Here is a 24012-nt window from a genome sequence, read left to right on the forward strand (position 1 = left end):
TTGGGTTCATTCATTTCAGTAGTGTACATTTGCTTCCCCTTTGAGGGGTGTCGGTCATTAAGGCCTATAAGCATCCATCTAACCATGACCATACTCCACTTCTAGAGCGGTGGTTCTGCCGAAGCAGTTCCGTTGTTTGACATCAACCCTGAACAGGTCAGTACTCTTTCGCAGGGTGATACATGTTAGTGCAGGGAATTGTAATTTGACAAGGCCACCACCTCACAAAATTCTACTCTTTTCTAAAGGCAGATATATGATATGCCTTGAGAAAAGAATAGAACCCTCTGGATATATAAATCAGCCATGAGTGTGTCTGCTTCATTTATGTCCTTGCATGACATCCCCACCATCCTGTTCTAATTTACCTTCTGGGATCAGATGTTTTCTGACATGTCATTTTAATGTTTCCTGAAAAAACGTTTCCATCCCACCTTTCGTCGTGTGCTATTTAGTTAGTCTTTGTTTCCTGCTTTACAACCCTTTTAATTAGAACCCTTGAACACGTCCTCAACCATTTCTCAGACATGCATTTACCGATGTTGTTCAAACTTGGCACACAGTTAATGAATGATTGCTTACATATGCACGGCTTTTTCCTTTGAGATCAGATCCAAGATGGTCGACTGGCGGCCATTTTGTTACTTAAACGTGTTCTTAACCATTTCCTTGAACATGCATGGTCCGATTTTGTTCAAACTTGGTACAAAGACAATATATGAGAGTATACATATGCAGAAGATTTTGTTTTGTAATCCGACCAAAGATGGCCGACTTATGGCCTTTAACTTCGTACAGCAAAATTACTAAAACCACAGGGGCTATGACATTTTATGTCTTTTTCTTCTTGTTCTTTTTTCCTTGATTGCAAGGAATCATTTTGAATAACCATCTTGTTCTACTGTCTTCCTCTCAAATTTGTAACAGGAACCAACGTACGAAGGCAAAAAGAAGACAAAGGTTAATATATACCACTTGAAGGATAGGCCATTAACCAACGTGACTGGCCGCACATACAGCAACCGGCGTACCGGAAATCCTGGTGCTTTGGACGTGCACAGCAGCAGCAAAACTACACCACGTACTCAGGAGCGAGAGTTCGGTGGTCTCCTGGGTGAGCGCATAGAAGGAGAGGACGACGGAATCTATTTTTCCTGATTACCCAGGTGCAATAAATCAATGTACCTACTGAAACGTCCAGACTAAATAACATACTTCAAAAGCCCTTGTATGGACTAGCGTGGCTCGGTTCGCTACGCTGGCCTCACCACATGTCGCTACAGACGCATGGGCTTGTTTTTATCTGAGGATAATGACCTGACCAAACTTGAGTTGCAATGTTGTCATGATTTACACCAATCATAATACAAACATCTTCTTGTACAAATTTATTTGTAATATTGGTGATATTATTTATTTGTAATCTAAAAAGGTCCAAGTGGTCTAAAGCTCTAGATGGTCAAGTGTCCAAGTTTGTCTAATGGGTCTAAAGCATCTTACAGGTCTTTGGAGTCTTAAGGATCTTCGTGGTCTTTAATGGTCTTCGGGGTCTTTGTGTCTTTTGAGTCCTCTGGGTCTTTTGCATATTTTGGTTCCTCTGGGTCTTTGGGGTATTTTTGGTCTTCTGTGTCTTTTGGTTCATCTGGGTCTTAAAGGGTCTTCGTGGTCTTTTGGGTCTTCTGTATCTTTTTGGGTCTTCTGGTATTTTGTGTCTTTGGTGTCTTTTTGGGTCCTCTGGTATTTTGAGTCTTCGGAGTATTTTGGTTCTTCGGGGTCTTTTATGTCTTCTGGATCTTTTAGGTCTACGACTGTCTACCAATAGGTGTCATTTGTGGCCAACGTTAGCACATTCTGTACCTGTACAAATGTACCCATTTGCAATACCCTCTCCTCTGGTGAGGGTAACAACACCTCGGGGAAGTCAAGGGCTGCCTGCTCATCAGCGCTCGCAGCATCGCCACTGATACGGACGCTGTGCAAGTTACTGCGGTGCTTAAACCTATCGAACCAAGCTTAATCGGCTGTCCATCTTCTCTGACAAACTGGTCCTTGAACAGTTGACTTTATATAAACTAGGGCATGCCCGTACTATATATATATCTAAAATTATATCCCCCCCCTCTATTTACATGAAATGGTTTGGTCCATTCGCAAAGCCAAAGCGAACGGCTTGCGAGTACGGTGACAACCCCCCCCCTCTATTTACATGAAATGGTTTGGTCCAAAGCGAACGGCTTGCGAGTACGGTGACAATCCCCCCCCTCTATTTACATGAAATGGTTTGGTCCAAAGCGAACGGCTTGCGAGTACGGTGACAATCCCCCCCCTCTATTTACATGAAATGGTTTGGTCCAAAGCGAACGGCTTGCGGAGTTTGGTAAAGAAATTGCCATAGCGTGCACAAACGCGCAGGAAAGCGAAAGAATCGCAAATTAGTTTTAATTAGTTTTAAAACATAGTTTAACGCCAACATAGTTTGCCAACGTGAAATAAATGAATACGCTCTCAAATGTGCCGTCCGAGGCAGAGTCTGTTCGCCACGTTCGGCACACGTGATAGCTCGCTGCTCTCTGATTGGTTGAATCGTTTTTTGGACATAGCTCGGTAACTACTTGTCCGATTAATATGAAACCTTGAAAAGGCACATCCTCGGGTCCCCAGCAATATACCTGGCAAGTTTAAAGTATATCGGACCCGTGGTTGTCGAGAAACAGCGGTCACAGACATACAGACATACAGAGATTACTGGAATTATAGATAGACTAGGGCATGCCCGTACTATATCTATATCTAAAATTATATCCCCCCCCTCTATTTACATGAAATGGTTTGGTCCAAAGCGAACGGCTTGCGAGTACGGTGACAATCCCCCCCCTCTATTTACATGAAATGGTTTGGTCCAAAGCGAACGGCTTGCGGAGTTTGGTAAAGAAATCGCCATAGCGTGCACAAACGCGCAGGAAAGCGAAAGAATCGCAAATTAGTTTTAATTAGTTTTAAAACATAGTTTAACGCCAACATAGCGGCAACATAGTTTGCCAACGTGAAATAAATGAATACGCTCTCAAATGTGCCGTCCGAGGCAGAGTCTGTTCGCCACGTTCGGCACACGTGATAGCTCGCTGCTCTCTGATTGGTTGAATCGTTTTTTGGACATAGCTCGGTAACTACTTGTCCGATTAATATGAAACCTTGAAAAGGCACATCCTCGGGTCCCCAGCAATATACCTGGCAAGTTTAAAGTATATCGGACCCGTGGTTGTCGAGAAACAGCGGTCACAGACAAACACACAGACATACACACATACACACACACACACAGAGATTACTGGAATTATAGATAGATAACAATAGTTTCCCTTACAAGGAACTTTGACGCAGGAGGAGGCCATTTGGCCCATCAAAGCCTGCTCCATTTATTATTACCAACCTATGGTTGTTTGTCCATGCTCTATCCTTTACTGAGTGTCAAGAAAGGAAGCATCACATAACATTTTAAAGTCTTTAGTATGACTCGGCCGTAGTATGAACCACCACCAACCTCCCAGACTTGGAGCGTACGCTCTAACCATTAAGCCACAGAGGCTGGGGATGCCATCTGTGTTAACTAAGTCAACAAAAATTTTGTTTTGGTTAACGAAGTGCTGAACTGAGCAGAAGCTTTCACCTTGTCTGCACTGCTGAGAACCAGCTGAAGGGCCCGTCTGTGACGGGCACTTAAGTACTGTTCTTCTCAAACAACTCGTATAACTATGTTCTGTGATAGGATAGTTGCATTATTTAATTAGTTTCAAATTAAATTATTTTGTTTGTACATACACTTGGTCCTCGGTTAACATCGTGGTTATGTTCTTGCAAACAATGACGTTAAGTGAATTGACTTTAAATGGATAAATTTATCTCATCTATAATAAAATAAATATGTATGTTGGGTTCCTGCCGCCAGCATTAAATGCATCACATTTAAATAAATTGACACACTTTTCATTGTTTATATATTCAGTATTGTACATTGTAATACAGTACTGTAAATAAATGTAAAATAAACAACAACAAAAAAAATCACCCATTAGTAAAAAATAAAACAATATACTGGTGGAGGGTGGGAGGTCCACTCGTAATGGAGATGCAAGAACAACCGATACCGCAAGTAGTGCAACACTAGGCGGGAGAGAGAGTAATGCACGGAGGTAAGTAATCTGCTCTGACCGATGACATAATAGCGAGTTATGGGTAAATAATCACGACGTTCTTTGAAGCCTTGGTATCGAACTATTATAGACGTTATATTGAAACAACGTTAACTGGGACGATGTTGAGCAAGGACACCCTGTATATATTTACTATTGAATTCTAGCCTCAATTTTCCATCCACTCCTGGGCTAATGCGTGTTCACACACCATTTCGTTTTCTCTGCACAAGAATGAGGCTCATGGACGAGCAAGGTTAAGTTGACAGTGGGGTAGCTGGGCAGCAATTGGGTACAACCACCATGGGAAAAATGAACATGAAAGGAGACAGAGAGAGAGAGAGAAGGGGAGGAAACATTGAATGCAACAAGTAAGGGGGTTGGGTTAGAAAGGGTTAATGGGGGTGATGAAGATTTAGAAGAGGGAGAAATGTAACAGAAGAAAAGCATGCGAGGACACCGAGGATACGGGAGCGATTGCGTGATAGACCAGAGGTTTGAGGCCTAGCCACTGCATAGCTGAGGCCTTAGGCCTACCCAGACAATCACAACTTTGACATGGCAGTCAGGTAGAGACGAATAATACTCGTACATTGCAGTCGATACAAAACACAATTGACAGCACAGAGATGAAACAAGAAGCGAAGACTAGACAGACCCGGTGCAAGATCCTAGCTGTTGGCGAAGCTTCTAAGGAACATGCAAAACCAGATCCACACCAAAATGTCGCTAAACACTAATGATTGCATATACAGCACCTTCAGAAAGTAATCACACCCCTTGACTTTTTCACATTTTGTTGTATTACAGCCTCAATTGATAAAATGGATTGAATTGAGATTTTGTGCCACTCAATTTACAAATAATATCCCATTAGGTCAAAGTGGAATTATGTTTTTTTTTAGAATTTTTTACAAAATAATTAAAAATGAAAAGCTCACATGTCTTAAGTTAATAAGTATTCAACCCCTTTGCTATGACACTCCAAATTTACTTTGATCATCCTTGAGATGTCTCTACTTGATTGGAGTCCACCTGTGGCCAAATTCAATTGATTGGACATTATTTAGGAAGAAACACACCTTTCTATATAAGGTTCCACAGTTGACAGTGCATGTCAGAGTAGAAAATCTACCTTGAAGTCCAAGGAACTGTCCGTATAACTCTGAGATAGAATTGTGAGGCATAGATTTGGGAATGGGTACAAAACAATTTCTAGTGTTGAAAGTTCCTAGGCGCACAGTGAGTTCCATCATTAGGAAATGGAAAGAATATGGAACTACTCAAACTCTTCCTAGATCTGGCCTTCCGACCAAACTGAGCAACAGGGCAAGAAGGACCTTGGTCAGGGAGATGACCAAGAACCCAATGACCGCTCTGACAGAACTACAGAATTCCTTGGCTGAGATGGGAGAACCTGCTGGAAGGACAACAGTCTCTGCTGTACTTCACAAATCTAGGCTTCATGCCACTCCTGAGAAAAAGGCACATGACAGCACATGTGGAGTTTGCAAAAAGGGACGTGAAAGACTCCGAGCATGAGGCAAAATATTCTGTGATCTGATGAGACGAAAATTGAACTCTTTGGCCTGAATGTAAAGGTCTGGCAGAAACCGAGCATTGCTTAGCACCCATCTAACACCATCCCCAACATGAAACATTGTGGTGGCAGCATCATGCTATGGGGATGCTATTCAGCCGCAGGGACTGGGAGAATTGTAAGGATAGAGGGAACAATGAATGGAGCCAAATACAGGTAAAACCTTGAGGAGAACCTGCTTCAGAGTGCAAAAGACAAACTGTGGCGAAGATTTACGTTGTAACGGGACAATGACCCCAAGCATACAGCCAAAGCAACACTGGAATGGCTTCAGAACAAGAACGTGAAAGTCCTTGAGTGGCCCTGCCGAAGCCCAAACTTGAATTCCATTTAGAATCTGTGGAAAGACGTGAAGATTGCTGTTCACTGTCGCTCCCCATCCAACATGACAGAGCATGAGCAAATCTGCAAGGAAGAATGGGAGAAACTCCCCAAATCCAGATGTGCAAAGCTGATACAGACGTATCCAAGAAGACTCAAAACTATAATAGCTGCCAAAGGTGCTTCTACGAGGGATTGACTCAGGGGGTTGAATACTTATGTAAATTAGATATTTCTGCATTTCATTTTACAAATGATTTTGTAAAAGATTCTTTAAAAAGTTTTCCACTTTGATATTATCGGGTATTATGTGTAGTGATTTTTAAAATCTCAATTTAATCCATTTTTAATTCAGGCTGCAACACAACAAAATGTGAAAAAAAGTCAAGGGGTGTGAATACTTTCTGAAGGCACTGGATATCTAAAAGGAGCCCAGTTTCTCCATCAATGCTTTATTTGAAAATGTTTCTGCTGCTGCTGTTTTCTGCTATGTTTGACAATAATACAAATGGTAACATTGGAAATGTAATAACCCATTTACATCGACCAAATGTTAGTTCCTTTAATCACATTTGCTTGCCTGTTTTGAAAGCCCTTGCTTGTGTGATTGAGGAAGAAGAAGAAGCAATACCTGGAGCTTTAATGTAGCTGTTCCAATGGTAATCTTTCCAGGGAAATATAGAAATACTTCCATGGAACAACAACCACAGCCACGACAACAACAATTACATGTTATAAAACATCCTTTTTCACGTGTTGTACAATATTTCACATCTTCATTTGACACTCGCAGATAGACATGCAATATGTTTGACTTTTGATTAAACCAGTCAGCTAAGCGATGGGCGGCACGCCTAACATCTCTTCGTGGAAGGCATTGAGAACAGACTCGGCCTTTGAGCCATTTTGAGATCTCCCCACACAATTTGCCCGAGAACAACATGCAACTGCGTCGGGAGACAAACAGGCAAACGGAAGTGATGGTTGCAATCTTTCCATGCATGATTATGCAGACGAATTAATCTAACATTACAATAACATACAATTTGTAATTTTAAACCTACTAATAATAAGTCCTGTCATATTGGTCAGGTCATACAAATCGAGCTTTTCTATTGCAATCGTCGCAATGCTACCTCAACAAGTAGTGTCATTTCCATTTTTGAGGATCGAAACATTGTTTTCTTTTTCGTGCAGGTGCTACAATTCTGCCGGTGGCCCTGCCCTTCACCATGCTCACCTTGCTCATTCTTATTCAAAGCAACAGTTGCAGCATACTAGAACCAGTGGATCTGCCCAGCATGGCACAGCTCTGGAACACAAGGATTTTTCTGATCTACATTGGCTGGGTCGTTTTCCAGATAGCACTATACGCCCTACCTCTTGGCAAGGTCACTCCCCATTACATTTTCCACAGAAATCGCATACTAACCCATATGCACCACATATAACTATGCAAAAACCTGTAAACACCATCTATGTCCGACATGCTTGAGTCGATCACCAGTTTTGTCCATTTATTTATTTAATCCATTGGGATATCGAAGTTTCCGCCTTTTACCACCAATTTATGACTGCACAGGTATTATTGTCACCCATGTTATTTCAGGTGGTGGAAGGATTGCCTCTCCGGAATGGTGAGAAGCTCAAGTATCGCGTTAACGGTGAGTTGAAGATTGTTTTTGAAACAATTAATTGTCTGTCCATTTATTTATTTTTGAGTGAAAACATACATAACCACCATGGGAAAAAGCAATGTCCACTTTGCTTGTTTGTCCGTAACTACGGATAACTTATTGTGTTGATAATTTGAGGAGGTGAAGTCTTATTAAAAACGATATGAATGTTTCATACATGTCAGATTCCTCCTAAATGTTGGATTTCTGCTTCGTCTTAACCCCTTCCCTGACCCCTTTATACCCGAACCCCATAACCCCCCCCCCCCCCCCTTCCACTGATGCGATATCACATGGGGCTGTTATGGGGTGGAGTTACACTGATGATCAAAATTCTTTATTTGCACACAAATAAATGTTGTTTTTTGTTTTGTTTTTACCTTTAATGGGGGTTGATGGACTCAATACCCTCCTCCTGCATCAAAGTTCCTTGTAAGGGAACTATTATTATTTATTATCAACTGACAACCACTCTCACTCATGCTTCGGAAAAATTGTGCGTTTATCGTAGGCTTCCATGCATTGGTGCTCACAGCGATTGCAGTTGGCTTGGCGAGATACTGTGGTGCCGATGTGGCTCTGCTCTGTGATCACATTCTGCACTTTGCAGTTTCTGCTACTCTCGTCTCCTTCATGCTGTCGTTGTTTCTCTATTATCACGCCCTGCATGTTCCATCCTCCGAGCTTGCCCCTGCTGCAAACACCGGTAACTATCTCGGATTGAAACATCCAATCCTGGATATTATAAGCCCACCCAATTTTGCCACCATGAGCTGTGGGTAGTTGGAATGAGTGTGGGAATGGCATCCAATGAAAAACGCACAAATGGTGAATGACATGATGGGGTTTTAAATCTTTAACTTTGCTATACCGGTACCAGCTAAAAGTATTTATTTGTAGGGAAAGGGGGCGATACATACCAGCAATAAGACAACATGCGTATCTGTCTGTTCATCAAGATTATTCTTTCCTGCAACGATTGCTTTTTCCCAGGTAACCCTATTTATGACTGGTTTCTGGGCCACGAGTTGAATCCCCGCTTTGGTTCCTTCGACCTCAAGTACTTCTGCGAGCTACGACCTGGTCTCATTGGCTGGGTACGTTTCCACCGTGCAATTTGCACATTACATTCAAGTATTTTATTTGTACAATGTTAATAACAACTTTTAATTTTATTCATAAACTTGTGAATCCGACTACCTGCATGCTGATACTGCAACGACAGCATGGATTAATTGGTTTGAACACGAAAGGTTCCTGTCTTTATCATTTTTTTAGAAATACGTACTGCAGTTATTGTCCCCCGCCGCACCGCGGAGCGAAAGGGGGACTATGGTTTTCCCCTCCGTCCGTGTGTGCGAACGTGGGTGCGTGCGTAAGCGAGGGACCGAATTCTAATTTGGTGTGTGGGTGCAACCCACGTCAAAATCCAAGATGGCCGCCACCATGTATGTCTGACGCCATGTATGTCTGAACCTTGTGAGCGAAATATCTTGAAAAATAAACGAACTACTAACTTCTAATCTGGTGTGTGGGTGTATCTACGCATAAGGGAGAACGCTATTGAAAATTGGGTCGCCACGTCAAAATCCAAGATGGCCACCATGCGTCTTCCACTTTGTCAACTCGCATCACTTCAACGACGGGGGACCTAGGCGTAACGCTTGTTTAAAATATGCTGCATTTTAATCTTTGATGGAAAATATTTTGAAATTGTGATGAAATGAACAGTGGATTTAAGAAAACTTGCACCTTTTGTCATTGCACTTTATTGGAAAAAGAAATAAATGTTCAATACCTGGATAGGTTTACAGTTTTGGAATCCGATTGTTATATCGCAATTATTTTGCCTTTTATGGTCATTGTTCAGCTGTATAATCATGAAAGCATCAAAAAGTGCTTTCTGCCAGTCCCGTCACCAAACGGGGCTGCGATTATTAAAAAGCCAACTTTAGACTTCCAAAATAAGAACAAAAACGCAATGTTCTTCTCACTACAAAAATATTCCGGTATTAAATGCATTTATTATAATTCGACTTAAACTAGCAAAATGTCTTCATGTAGTTGCATTGAACCATGGCATGATTTTATGCGTAGCCTTGCAGACGTTTTAAAATTGTACGTGGACGAATGTAGAACACACGGTTAATGTCTTGGGAAATTTACCCAACAGCCTCTATTCTGAGCTAAGCCTGGCGTTGGCTTGGGATCCTAGGATCCTGGGTTCGAATCCCGGCGATCGCTGAATTAACGCCAGGGGGGTTGACTCAGCCTGTCATCCTTCCGAGGTCGGCAAATTGAGTACCAGTTCACTGGTAATTTCCTGTGTCACGAGAGGCGACCAACAGTGTTGGCGGCAGGAAGGGCATCCGACCATAATAACATTGCTTCAAAAAGGGGAACACGGTGCCCGAAAAAGGCCAACCCCTGCTCTGCGAGGAAAAATGGCCTCAAAAGGTCGTTCTTCTTCTTCTTCCTCTATTCTGAGCTTGCAAACCATGAGTGTCCCCACGCTTTTTGAAAATAAAGGCTCCCTCTGTCCGTCAATCTATCTCCATCTAAACATTTGTGCAGAAATTCACCAAACTTGATAGTTTTGATCACCGCATGGCAAGAAGGTGCGAGAGCAGTATCATTTTTGGCCCTGCCCTCTAGGGTTGGATGTAAAGGTCAAATACCCAAAAATGTATTTACAGGCGCATTTTAAAATGAAACTTTGATTATGCAATCAACATTTGGGGCCACGTGAAATGTGTAACGATTTTTGGGATTTGACCCCTGGTTCATTCTCCCAAGGGGAGAATCTTCTTCGCCTGTGACTTCAGGTCACAGGGGTGAAAAAGAGATTTATTTATTTTTTAAACAAAATTTGATATTGGGTCATACCTGGTGGAATCTTTTGCCGTTTTTCAACTTTGCTTTAGGTGGGAAGCGTGAAGATTTGCGATGGCGAGCCATCTGCTTCGCCCGAGTAGAATTTGCCACGACATTTGAGCAATGTCGGTGGTCTATTTTTTTGAGAAAGACTACTTGTATGAAGACCAAACTTTGGGATGACAATTTAATTTTTAGTACATATGAAGTGCCTTGGGTACTTGGTGAGTAAGCACACTGAAGATAAAACAATATATAATTACCCCCCTGTAAGCCAAAATTGATACTTAGTACTGTATAACAAATGGACCATACAGTGGTGAGAAAAAGTTTGTGAACCCTTTAGAATTTTCTCTCTTTATCCATAAATGTGACCCAAAATGTGAGCAGATCTTCATCTAAATCCTAATCTATACTATAGGACAGCCATTTGGTTCTCTGTCTGTCACCATTTTTCTCAGAGATGGCTGAACGGATCTTCATCAAACTTTCAGAGGTTCATCAGTGAGTGCCTTGTGTTTTGTTTGTGAGTGTTTTAGGCAAAAAAAAAAAAAAAAAATTGACATTTTTGAAAGAAAAAGTTCGATTTTTGGGGGATTAAAAAAAATCCCTCTGGTGCCTGAGCCTTCGTAGGTATGTGAACGGTAATATTAAATTATCCCTGATTAGTGTGTGTGTGTTATATTAAATGTAAATTTTCCTTAGTGGGTGTAGGGAAGTCTTTTAGGCACCCACAAAAAAAAAAAAATTATAAATATATTATAAATAATAATAAATATATAAATAATAAAAAAAAATAAAATAAAAAACAAATTGATTTCTTCAAAATGCCAACAGGATTAGGACATCACTGGGCGTTGCCGGGTACTCCTGCTAGTAATAGATAAAGAGAACCGGATTGAACAAATAGCACACAAAAATATCTACTTTTTCATTTATTTATTGAGCAAAATGATTCAACATTCAATTTATTTGTTAGACAAAGTATGTGAACCTTTACATTCAGTAACTCGTGACACCCCCTTTGGCTCCAGCAAGACTGATCGGCTGTTTCCATGCTACGGGCTTGTCCAAGAGAACTGCCCAGGGCTATACAACAACAACAACCAAACATTTCCTGTAACTCTTGATCAGTCCTGCACATCGGCTTGGAGGAATGTTGGCCCATTCCTCCTTACTTCTGCTTCAACTCAGATATTTGTGGGCTTTCTTGCATGAACTGCTCGCTTCAAGTTCTATCACAACATTTCAATTGGATTAAGGTCTGGAATTTGACTTGGCCATTCCAAAACACAAAATCTCTTCTGCTTCAGCCATTTCTTTTTTCTACTTGTGTGTTTATGATCATTGTCTTGCTGCACGACCCGCTTTATGTTAAGCTTCAGCTCATGGACGGATGTCCTGACATTCTCCTGTAGAATTTGCTGGTACAATCCAGAATTCATGGTTCCGTCAATGATGGCAAGCCGTCTGGATCCTGAGGCAGCAAAGCAGCCCCAAACCATGATACTCCCACCACCATGCTTCACGGTTTGGATGAGGTTCTTATGTTGGAATGAAGTGTTTGTTTGGTTTTCACCAAAGATAACGTTTCTCATTTAAATAAAAAAAAGTTCCATTTTTGACTCTTCTGTCCACAGGACATTCTTCCAATAGCCTCTGGACCATCCAGCTGGTGTTTGCTAAACTTTAGACGGGCGGCAATGTTCTTCTTGGAGAGCAGTGGTTTTCTTCTTGCTATCCTCCCATGAACATTCTTGTTCAGTGTTTTCCTGATTGTGGACTCATGAACACTGACATTAGCCAATGCAAGAGAGGCCTGCAGATCATTCCTTAGACGTTACCCTGGGGTTCTTTGTGACCTCCTCGATTATTGTATACCTTCCTCTTGGAGTGATTTCCGTTTGACAACCGCTCCTGGAAAGAGTAACAATGGTGTTGAATTTTCTCCATTTGTACAATATCTGCCCGACAGTGGATTGGTGAAGGCCGACATCTTTAGAAATTGTTTTGTAACCCTTTTCAGACCAATGAGCATTGGGAACTCTTTTTCTGGGGTCCTCATAATCGTCTTTTGATTGGGGCAGGACACACTTCAGAAAACTTGGGTGGTGATAGACCAGACTCTGATGTTGATGAACAAAGTTTGTTTTTCATATCGGGCAGGGCCACCCAAACTCACTCCTGATTGTCATCCCATTGATTGAAACACCTGACTGTAATTACCCCCTTAATTGAGCCAATTAACCTGGATGGAGGTTCACATGCATTTTCCGACAAAGAAATTGAATGTTGGATCATTTTGTTCAATAAATAAATGAAAAAGTAGATATTGTGTGTGCCATTTGTTCAATCAGGTAGTATTTATCTATTATTAGGACTTGGATGAAGATGTGATCACATTTTAGGTCAAATTTGTGCAGAAATACAGAAAAATCGCAAACTTTTTGTGAATGTTCAAACTTTTTCTTCACAAACTTTTTCTAACCACTGTATATTGATAGTATACATTGTTATTCACCCTGTAGATGTTTTCATCCATCAGCATGTTTTATTTATTTATTTTCATCCATTAGATGTTTTCATCCTTCTGCATTGTTGCAAACAGGCACTTTTGGATGTGGCCTACCTGTTGAAAGAAGAGCAGCAGCGAGGTGCTGTCTCCTTCCCAATGGTGCTTGTCTGCTGTTTCCAGCTGCTGTACATTGGTGATGCTCTTTGGAACGAGGTATATTATATCATCATCACATATCTATATGGAGCTTTTCATGACAGCTTTACAATGCACTTAACAGCATAAAGGTTTGAGTTTATTTCTCATTTTAATGGGAAAAAGAATCTTAAACCGAGCACGTGTGCACAGAGGAGTAAAGTTAAAAAAAAAAAACTCTGTCTGCCTGTCTGGCATTTAAACATCATTCCAAACAGGAAACTCACTGTTCTTAGGGACGTCATAAAGGACACAAACAACAGGCACAAATAAATAATTAAACGTGTCAAAAAAACAGTTGTAAAAGACGGTGCATCAACGGCGGTAAACGTCCGAAAAAATGGTTTGCTTTGTGTTTTTCTACAATCTTTAAATCTTTTATTTTATTTCAATTTAATTAAAATATTTGAACACTGTATAACACAAATCACCTTGTTTACACTTCCCAAAGCCCGCAGTTTAGCACTGCTTAGACAAAATATTACGCCATTTTATGCTATTTCGATCAATCAAATTTGCCACTTTTTGTTGGTGGAATATTAAGGTTCAGCCAAAATTGACAGCTCGTGCTTGGAAATATAGATTGAAATCGGAAACGCAAAGCAAAAGTTGACAATACCCTTCCCTTTTCCTTGTTCTCAATCCTGCAACGGAGTAAGGTGTTCTAGGAACACTCTAGTCAACTCTGCCAACGAAGGTGGAGATTATGTTTTCACCCGTCTGTCTGGCTATGAACAAGACGTCTCAAAAAGTTATGGACGGATTGGGCCGAAACTTGGTTGACAGGTTGGGAGTCTGACAAGGAAGAATTGGTTAGATTTTGGTGAAAATCTGGATCCAGATCCGATTGTTATTTAATTTTTAATTGACTTCACCATTGAGAGATCGGGCCAAAAACGATATATAGCATAATATCTTTTAAAAGGTTATGGACGACTTATGACTAAACTTGGTGGACGAGTTGGTTAGGTGACAAGAACAAGCCGATTCGATTTTGGTTCAGGTCCGAATCCAGATCAGGCCTATCAGTGGGATACAAAACATAAACTGTTAAGCCTGGCGGAGGTATGCGCTCTGTAGTGCCATTCTACAGTGCCTTCAGAGTATTCTCACAGCCCTTGACTTTTTCACATTTTGTTGTGTTTCAGCCTGAATTAAAAATGGCTTAAACTGAGATTTTTTTTGTCACTGTTCAACATATAATGCCCTATAATGTCAAAGTGTAATTTCTTCTTTTAGAAATATTTACAAAGCAATTAACAATGAAGAGCTGAAATGTCTTGAGTCAATAAGTATTCAACCCCTTTGCTATGACTCTCCAAATTGAGCTCAGGTGCATCCAATTTCCTTTGATCATCCCTTTTTTAAAATTAGTTCTTTCTTTTTCATTTCTAATTATTTTGTAATGTTTTTTAAAATTCCATTTTGACATTATGGCGTACTACATATCAGTACTGTGTATCATTATGGGGTAATATGTATCAGTATGTAGATCAGTGACAGAAATCTCAATTTAATCGATTTTAAATTCAGGCTGTAATACAACAAAATGTGAAAAAGTCGAATGACCGTTTCGTTTAATCATCAGGGCATGAGTTATGGTTGGCAGCCACATATGTACTGAATATGCACCTTCGGGTGGGTACCATTATCCACCTGACAATATACATGTCCCTAGTTTGTTTTCCTTGTCCATTTGCCATTGCTTCATGGCTGGTGTGTTGACCTCTTACACCTCTTTTTCAGCTGATCCATGAACCTCAATCTCTGTGCATGAATTTTTTTTAATGCTCTGTGCATGGTAGGAGTGCTTGCTGAGCACCATGGATATTGTACGTGAGGGCTTTGGCTTCATGTTGGCATTTGGAGACCTGGCCTGGGTCCCCATTGTATACAGCCTGCAGGGTGTGTTTCTGCTTAATCATCCTCGAAACCTACACTGGACTGCTGCCATTCTTATCTTCCTACTTAAAGGCAAGACTCATGTAGTATGACCACACTTTGTAACAAGCTATCGGCCCTGGTGTGCAGGTATGGGAAGGAAGGGGAAAAGGGGTTGGGGAAAGAGCAAGGTAAAACAAGCAGGGATTGGTTGTTCACACTCTTACCTTAACTTATTTTATTGCCCTGCAGCTGCTGGGTACATGGTATTTCGTGGCTCCAATTCAGAAAAGAATACCTTCCGCAAGAACCCCAAAGATCCTCGGGTTTCAAGTATGTTTTTTTGGGGGTGGCCATGTTTATGAATACAGGGATTTGAAAGGCACGAGAGTTTCGGTGGGCGAGGGAAAATGTGTGGTTATCTTTTTTAGAGTGCAGTTTGTCTTTGGGTAGATTTCATAATTACTGCAGAGATACAGTTGGGAATTCCAGCAATTAAAGATAGACAAAGACAATAATGTGAGGGTATGTGTGTTTGCAGATCTGCTCACCATTCCTACCTCTACTGGTAAGCAGTTGCTAATATCTGGATGGTGGGGCATTCTCCGACATCCCAACTACCTTGGAGACCTCATGATGGCCCTTTCGTGGTCGCTGCCCTGTGGTAAGCCATCATTTCGTCAGATTTTGCATTTTGTCTACCAAACTAGATCTACCACCTACAGTTCTCTAAATGCCTGGGAATGCAGCAGTAAAGAACTAGATTTTGATTCGTGAGTTTAGCTCTGTGACTGTTGCATGAACGAAATCCATACATCTCATTCATTTATATTTCTAATTTCTGAAGTTAAGATTTTCAACACTCTCCACTCATTTTGTTCCAATATACAAATAAGCAAATAGAAAAAAGACATAAAATGTCATAGCCCCCATGGTTATAGTAATTTTGCTGTTCGGAGTTAAAAGCCATCAGTCGGCCATCTTTGGTCGGCTTACAAAACAAAATCTTCTGCATATGTTTACTCATGTATTGTCTTTGTACCATGTCTGAACAAAATCGGTCCATGCATGGCCGAGAAATGGTTGGGGGACACGTTTAAGTTACAAAATGGCAGCCAGTCAGCCATCTTTGACCTGATCTCAAAAATAAACGATGTGTATATGTAAGCCATCATTCGTTATCTGTGTGCCAAGTTTGAACAAGATCGGTAAATGCATTTCCGATAAATGGTTGAGGACGTGTTCAATATCGGGTTTTTTTACAATTAAAACGGCTGCCAGTCCACCTGTCACCCATCTTTAATCAGATCGCAAAATAAAGTGAGGTGCAGGTATATGCCATCATGTGCTGTGATTGTGCCAGGTTTGAACAAAATCGGACCATGCATGTCAGAGAAATGGTTGAGGGCGTGTTTAACAAACTAAATAGCCACCAGTCGGCCATCATGGATCTGATCTCAAAGGAAAATAATGTGCATATGTAAGCTGCCATTTGTTACCTCCGCCACCAAAGGTGGAGGTTATGTTTTCACCCCTGTATGTCTGTCTGTTTGTCTGTCTGTCTGTCTGTCCGTCCGTTTGTGAACGAGATATCTCAAAAAGTTGTGGACAGATTCTGACGAAATTTGGCAGAGATGTGACAAGGACGAAATTATTAGATTTTGGTGAAGGTGAGGATTCGGATCCGGCTACTAGAATTTTAAGTGATTCTTCACCATTGGGAGGTTGGGCCAAAAACGATACATAGCAGGATATCTCAAAAAGTTGTGGACGGATTTGGACGAAACTTGTTGGGCACGTGTGTGTGACAAGGACGATCGATTAAATTTTGGTGAAGATCCGGATCCGGATCCAGCTAGTAAAATTTAAAAAGTGATTCTTCACCATTGAGTGATTATGGCCAGCCAGGCGGAGGTATATGCTCTCTACTGAGTGCCGTTCTAGTTATCTGTGTGCCAAGTTTGAATACGATCGATAAATACATGTCCGAGAAATGGTTGAAGACGTGTTCAACATCGGGGGGTTTTTTTAACAACTAAAATGCCGCTAGTTGGCCATCTTTGACCGCATCGCGAAACAAAATGATGTGCATATGCATACCATCATGTGTTGTTTTCGTGCCAAGTATGAACAAAAAATCAAACCATACATCTCAAATTGTCTTTTGTACCAGGTTTGAACAAAATCGGTCCATGCATGGCCGAGAAACGGTTGGGGGACACGTTTAAGTAACAAAATGTTTCGGTGGGCGAGGGAAGGTGGGGGGAGGAGGGGGGCTTGGACTACCCGGCTCATCAGTCATTCCTTCCGTGTTAACGGAGGCTGTCTGATGTGACAATACTTATATACATGATCCAATATGGTAGCCAGACCACGTGAGCGATGACATCATGTTTACATTCTCTAATACAATTGTTAAATCACGCTCAATAAATTTCAAACTGATCAAACTTAGCGTTGTTCCTCTCGAATTATGATGTCATAATTAAGGCATCAATGACGTCATCATTGACACCACTTATTCCCCATGGGGAGTACTTGACAATGAGCCATGTTTTAATTTTTTTCCCATGGAGCAGTTTGTCTGTGGTTGTTAAAAAAAAACAAACAAAAAAAAACTGTTGAGTGGTTGGTCTATTGAGAATTGAATATTTGTTTAATTAATACCCAACCTGCTTACTTAAAAAAGAAAATGGGAGAATTAGGTATGATATTTTGGAAGGGAGGTCAAATCGTTTTTTCCCCTCTTTTCCCCATTCACTTCGATGTTAAATTGGGCTCGTCTCAGAACCAACATTCTCCTACTACGAAAGTGTTGTTCAATTCAAGTATTTATTCAAGATATGGGGATAGAGGGGTTCAGAGATGTAGGTAAATTAGGATGGGTGTGTGTGATCTGTAGGTATTGTGCGCAAGTTACGCTGACAGAATATTTGAGATGTATTGATGCTTAATGTTAGTTCTTAAGAAGGGTTAATATATTGTGTACAAAGTCAACCCGAACCCTCCTCCTCCTCCTCCTCTCCCCTCACCAAAATAAAACATCGTTCACCTGTTATGCACCTCCTCACCTTCACCATTTCTACCCTCCCGTTGCCTCTCTCACCACCAATACAAAGCACACACGTTAGAGGGCACTACTTGAATATCAAGAGTGCTGGGAGGAGAGTTTAGCACAGGTGAGATGGGCCAAATAGCCTTTTCCTGTGCCAGGTTAACTGTGTAAAGCATGGATCAGAAACAGACAAGGAGTCTTGAGAGTGACGTGGTGTGTTTGCAGGTTTCACACATGTGCTGCCCTACTTCTACGTGGTATACTTTGGTGTGTTATTGGTGCACCGTGCAGCACGGGATGAGCTGCAATGCCAGAGAAAGTATGGTGTAGCATGGCAGGTGTACTGCCGAAGGGTACCCTACCGCATCATCCCTTTCCTCTACTAGTAGTGCGTTACCATTGATTGGTGTGTTCTTTTCTTCAATCTCCTCAATATCTTAGGCATCATCTCTCGATTTCCAAAAAGGGAACTTGCTGCCCACAATTTTCAAGCAATCATCGTGTTGTACAGTTATGAATTAGACACAGTGTTTTGTCTCTTTCAGTGCTTGTGGTTTGAAGATTTTATTTTGATTTCAGTAATGCAATAAATTAATCTACTAGAGTGCGCTGAAAAGTAATGCCTCCTATTCTTTACTCCAAATGAATGAAGGAAAGCACAGTCTGCACATTAGTTATGCCCACCACTGGATGTGAAATTTCGTGATTTTGACACCAGATGTCTCATGCCAAGGCCGCTGTGAAGCGCTAGTTGTCAGCAGGATGCACAGTTCTATCGTGACGGCATCACAAAACTACTTGAACTTTGGCAGTAATGTGTGTACCGCAGTGGTGATTATGTTGAGAAATAAATATGGAACAAGCGTTACGCCTAGGTCCCCCGTCAGTGAAGTGATGTGAGTTGACAAAGTGGAAGACGCAAGGCGGCCATCTTGGATTTTGACGTGGCGACCCAATTTTCAATAGCGTTCTCCCTTATGCGTAGATACACCCACACACCAGATTAGAAGTTAGTAGTTCGTTTATTTTTCAAGATATTTCGCTCACAAGGTTCAGGCATATATATGGTGGCGGCCATCTTGGATTTTGACGTGGCGACCCAATTTTCAATAGCGTTCTTCCTTATGCCTAGATACACCCACACACCAGATTAGAAGTTGGTACTTCGCTTATTTTTCAAGATATTCCGCTCACAAGGTTCAGACATACATGGCGTCAGACATACGTGGCGGCGGCCATCTTGGATTTTGACGTGGGTTGCACCCACACACCAAATTAGAATTCGGTCCTTCGCTTACGCATGCACGCATGCCCGCACGCACACATGGACGGAGGGGAAAACCATAGTCCCCCTTTCGCTCCGCGGTGCGACGGGGGACAACTAGAACGGCAATCAGTAGAGAGCATACATACCTCCGCCTGGTTGGCCAATATCTCTCAATGGTGAAATCACTTTTAAAAATTCTACTAGCTGTATCTGGATCCAGATCTTCACCAAAATTGAATCCAATCTTGTCAGACACCCAACCTGTCCACCAAGTTTCGTCCAAATCCGTCCACAACCTTTTGAGATATCCTGCTATGTATCGATCGTTTTTGGCCCTATCTCCCAATGGTGAAGAATCACTTAAAATTCTAGTAGCCGGATCCGAATCCGGATCTTCACCAAAATCGATTAATTTCGTCCTTGTCACATACGCTACATCTCTGCCAAATTTCGTCCGAATCCGTTCACAACTTTTAGAGCTATTTTGGTCACAAACGGACAGACAGACAGGGGTGAAAACATAACCTCCATCCACCTTTGGTGGTGAAGTTAATAAAGATTGAAGTTAGCATCTCTTTGAATAGGAGGCATTACTTCTCAGCACCCTCGTACAAAACAGGTGCACTGTAATAATAATAAAAAACTAATAAAACGACACTTTCCATTTTGAAAATTGATTTATTTACTTTTTTACCTCCACCAACGAAGGGATTTTCCTCCCTGTCTCTCTGTATGTTTGTCTGTGAGCAGGATATCTCAAAAAGTTATGGATGGATTCAGACAATTTGGTGGACAGGTTGGGAATTGATTTGATTTTGGTGAAGATCCGGATCCAATAATTCTTCAAATGATTCTTCACCATTGATAGATAGGGCCAAGAACAATATATAGCACGATACCTCAAAAAGTTATGGGCGGATTCGGACGAAACTTGGTGGGCAGGTTGGGTGTGGCAAAGACTAATTGATTTGATTTTAGTGAAGATCCGGATCCAATAATTTTTAAAGTGATTCTTCACCATTGAAAAATAATCTCTCCCCAGAGAGGTGAGGAGATATACAACGTGTACATTCGCCCTTTGCTGGAGTTTGGTGTGCCCGTGTGGGGTTCTGGCATCACAAGGGCTCAGAGCGATGGGATTGAACGACTCCAGAAGCATGCGCTCCGTTTTCATTGCGTTCCCCTCTATTCAGTCCTATGCCCAAAAACTTTGTCATTTTGGTTTACAGTTGTTGAGCGAATGCAGGAATGAGCTTCTCTTGCGTTTTGGTCTTGGTCTTTTAAAATGTGATCGTCACCGTGACATTATTCCCGACAATCTGTGTCTCGATATAATATGCAACTCAGGAATGCTCAATATCTTCGACCTTCTACGGTGTAAGACTCAAAGATACAAAAATTCAACAATTCCTTTTTTGACTGAAATGCTTAATTCTGTTATGTAGAATTGTAGATGCATTAAATCAATTACATGCATAATATGTTTGTTGATCTGCTTGAGTTTTCTGCTATTTTAGGTTATTTTGTTGGTAGAATTTGTATATTTTTTATTGTTTGATTATGTATGTTTGTTTATTGCTTATACTTATTTTGATATTTTGATTAATGTCATTTTATATGATTATTATTATTTCAATATACATTTGTAAGTTTTATGAAATACTTTTATTATTGTAAACTTGACAAATTTCAGTCTTCAAACTGCGTTGTCCAGTGTTTGTCCATAGTCCTTGTCCATAAGTCAAAATGAAATTAAATGAAAATAGGGCCAAAAACAAGATACAGCAGGATATCTCAAAAAAAAGTTGTGGATGGATTCAGACAAAACATGATGGACAAGTTGGGTGTGACAAGGACGAATTGATTCGATTTCGGTGAAGATCCAGATCTGGATAGGAGTATTTTTAAAGTGGTTCTTGACCATTGAGAGATGATTGTTCCAAAAATGATATCTCAAAACATTGTGGACGGATTATGACAAAACCTGGTGGATAAGTTGGTAGGTTACAATAAGTCAATTTGGTTTTGCTGTGACAATGCCGAATGGTCCGGATGCAAAAACGGAAACTGTTCAGCCTGGCGTGGTATGCGCTCTACCGAGTGCCATTCTATCTAGTTCCTTTTGTACATGGGAAGTGGTATTGAACTCCATGGCTACTTCGAGACTTTCGATTGTAGCAATTGCAGCCCAGGATAGGTCAGCGCAGTTGCAAACACATCTCCTACACCAGTCGGCAAAATGCCTCTGGCAGACACTGCGGTACCACTTGCTTTTCCGTCCATTTGCTCACACACTGCACTCAGCCATGCCAAAGCTGATAGCTGTTCCGTGGATTCCTGAAAAGTATGCACAACAGAGAACAGGGCACCAATATGACAACTTTCAATGAACTGGAATAAATCCAAACGAATTATTAGTGCAACTCAAACTCAGTAATTAGATAGGTCTTTGCTTGTGACAAAGCATTGAGACACCCATAAACCTATTAACATTTGTGGCTGAGAAACAACGTGACATTTTTGCCATACTAGGGTACCAGCACACAATGTCCTATACCACAAAAGGGACCATGGGATCTTTAACAAAAACCACCGTTTAGAGGCCAATTTTCCCCGCAAAGCGGGGGTTGGCCTTTTCGGGGACCGTGGTAGTTGTTGTTTTTTGGTCCCCTTTTTGAAGCAATGTTTTACGGCCGGATGCCCTTCCTGACGCCAACCCTTTTTGCCGCCTTCAACGACAAACAGGGAATTACCAGTGAACTGGTACTCAATTAGCCGACCTCGGAAGGATGACAGGCTGAGTCAACCCCCCTGGCATTAATTCGGCGATCGACCGAGATTCGAACCCAGGATCCTAGGATCCTAAGCCGGCACCCGAGCCGCTAGCCCAACACCAGGGATTTTTAACAACCACCTGTAAATCTTAGTAGCTTCTTAGATACCAAATGTAGGCTCATGGAAAGTGAGGTTATAGTGTAAAGAGGCAAGGTTTAATAGTAGAGCCACAGTTGGTCAAGCAAGCGAATAAACTAACAGGGGAGAGATAGAGATAAGAAACGGTAATCTGCAAGATAGGATTAACTGTGGCACAAAATATCATGTTGAGGATGAGATGACAGAGATGGTGGTGTACCGCATGCTCAAATCCTTGGAGGGAAGGTATTTCTACAAATGACAGAAAAGAGTGGAGGTGGGTGGTAATATTGGATTTTTAAAAGTTTAACCAAGAGGAGGTTACTGGAAGAACACGTGCAACCCAGAAGATCTGGGGAGAGATTGATGGCTGAGAGAGCACCAAATGACAGGAGGTTAAAAAAAAAAAATAGGCAACTGACCTGTCTGTGATGTGAAAACAACAGGCCATGTACTTTGGCCTCATCATGGGATGTGCAAATATGGAGAGCTTTAGATTTCACAGATTCCAGGAGAGACAGATGTGATGCTGGTGCGTTAGCCGTGAGAGCAGTACTCCACTGAGCTATGGACAAATACTTTTTGGGCTGTGAGTATTTCTGATTTTAAGAAAAGACTGGGAACAACTGAAGAGGCACATTCTGTGGCTGACTTTGGAGGCCAGCTTTGCTGGTTAATGGTAAGACCTATAATAGTCCAGGAGCCCAGAAGGTTTATTCAAGTGAAAAGCGCCAGAACGTTTGACCTCATGAGCTGATGGGGTCATCCACCGACATCACAAAAATGCATTGCTGCCGGGTCTGACCCGTGGCTTTCCCCCCGAAATCACTCAATTAGTGACGCCATTACCGAAAAACCTATCTTGCTCAATATCTGGAGAACTATGCATGATAATATCACAAATAAGGTGTCTATACCTATGTTTACATGGTCAATCATTACACTGACACCCACATTATTGCTAGAAAATGTATAGTTTACCGTGTAAATGTTAAGTTCACCTACTCAGTTAGCAACGCCATTGCGGAAAAACTCATTTTCATTAATATCTGAAAAACAATGCATGATAATATCACAAATAAGGTGTCTATACCCATGTTTTTATGGTGAAATATTACAATGCCAACTCTAGTGCTTGAAAATGTGGAGTTCACCCTGAAAGTTGCCTACTGGAGTCGTACCATCTCTGTCTTTTGTTACAATGTGGCAAATAATGCATTGGTCTCTGTCCCTTTTTGCTATTTACAGATCATGGCAAATGACGCCCCCGTTTGTATAATTTGCAAAGAAAGAGGAGAAAAGAAACGTGCCCTGAAGTGTTTCAATTCCAGCAACTGGGAAACAGCCAAAAATGCTGCGAGACAGCGAAAGGCACTTCAAAGTGACAAGTTTTCGAACACCTCGGAAGAGATCAGAACAGATTTGCCCAGAAGGCAAATATTACCACTCAGTTTGCCTCAGTCGATTCTGTGTTGTTAAGAGAGGAGCACCTCCAAGCACAGAACCATCTGAACCACCTCAGAAG

The 24012-nt window shown here is 41.3% G+C and overlaps 2 protein-coding genes across 5 annotated transcripts in view; one reads left to right on the forward strand and one right to left on the reverse strand.

Moving 5' to 3' along the window:
* LOC137435558 (delta(14)-sterol reductase TM7SF2-like) overlaps positions 1–21055 on the forward strand; it is a 66612-nt gene extending 45557 nt beyond the window's left edge. Inside the window, exons 6-16 of the mRNA XM_068129466.2 lie at positions 106–156; positions 928–1114; positions 7309–7502; positions 7721–7775; positions 8299–8493; positions 8781–8884; positions 13270–13389; positions 15177–15345; positions 15505–15585; positions 15794–15916; positions 18533–21055. Of these exons, the coding sequence (XP_067985567.2) occupies positions 106–156; positions 928–1114; positions 7309–7502; positions 7721–7775; positions 8299–8493; positions 8781–8884; positions 13270–13389; positions 15177–15345; positions 15505–15585; positions 15794–15916; positions 18533–18693 (1440 nt within the window). The 3' untranslated portion in view covers positions 18694–21055. The remainder of the gene's footprint in view (positions 1–105; positions 157–927; positions 1115–7308; positions 7503–7720; positions 7776–8298; positions 8494–8780; positions 8885–13269; positions 13390–15176; positions 15346–15504; positions 15586–15793; positions 15917–18532) is intronic.
* AARS2 (alanyl-tRNA synthetase 2, mitochondrial) overlaps positions 18856–24012 on the reverse strand; it is an 81366-nt gene continuing 76209 nt past the window's right edge. For all 4 annotated transcript variants that reach the window (XR_013624509.1, XM_078784189.1, XM_068129463.2 and 1 more), the window contains exon 22: positions 18856–21911. Coding sequence is in view for 3 of the 4 variants with exons in the window: in XM_078784189.1 (XP_078640315.1) it covers positions 21729–21911 (183 nt within the window). In the remaining variant the exon portion in view is untranslated. The remainder of the gene's footprint in view (positions 21912–24012) is intronic.

Source organism: Myxine glutinosa, chromosome 9 (assembly GCF_964187855.1).
Source record: "Myxine glutinosa chromosome 9, kmMyxGlut1.1, whole genome shotgun sequence".
In the NCBI taxonomy this organism is placed as follows: domain Eukaryota; kingdom Metazoa; phylum Chordata; class Myxini; order Myxiniformes; family Myxinidae; genus Myxine; species Myxine glutinosa.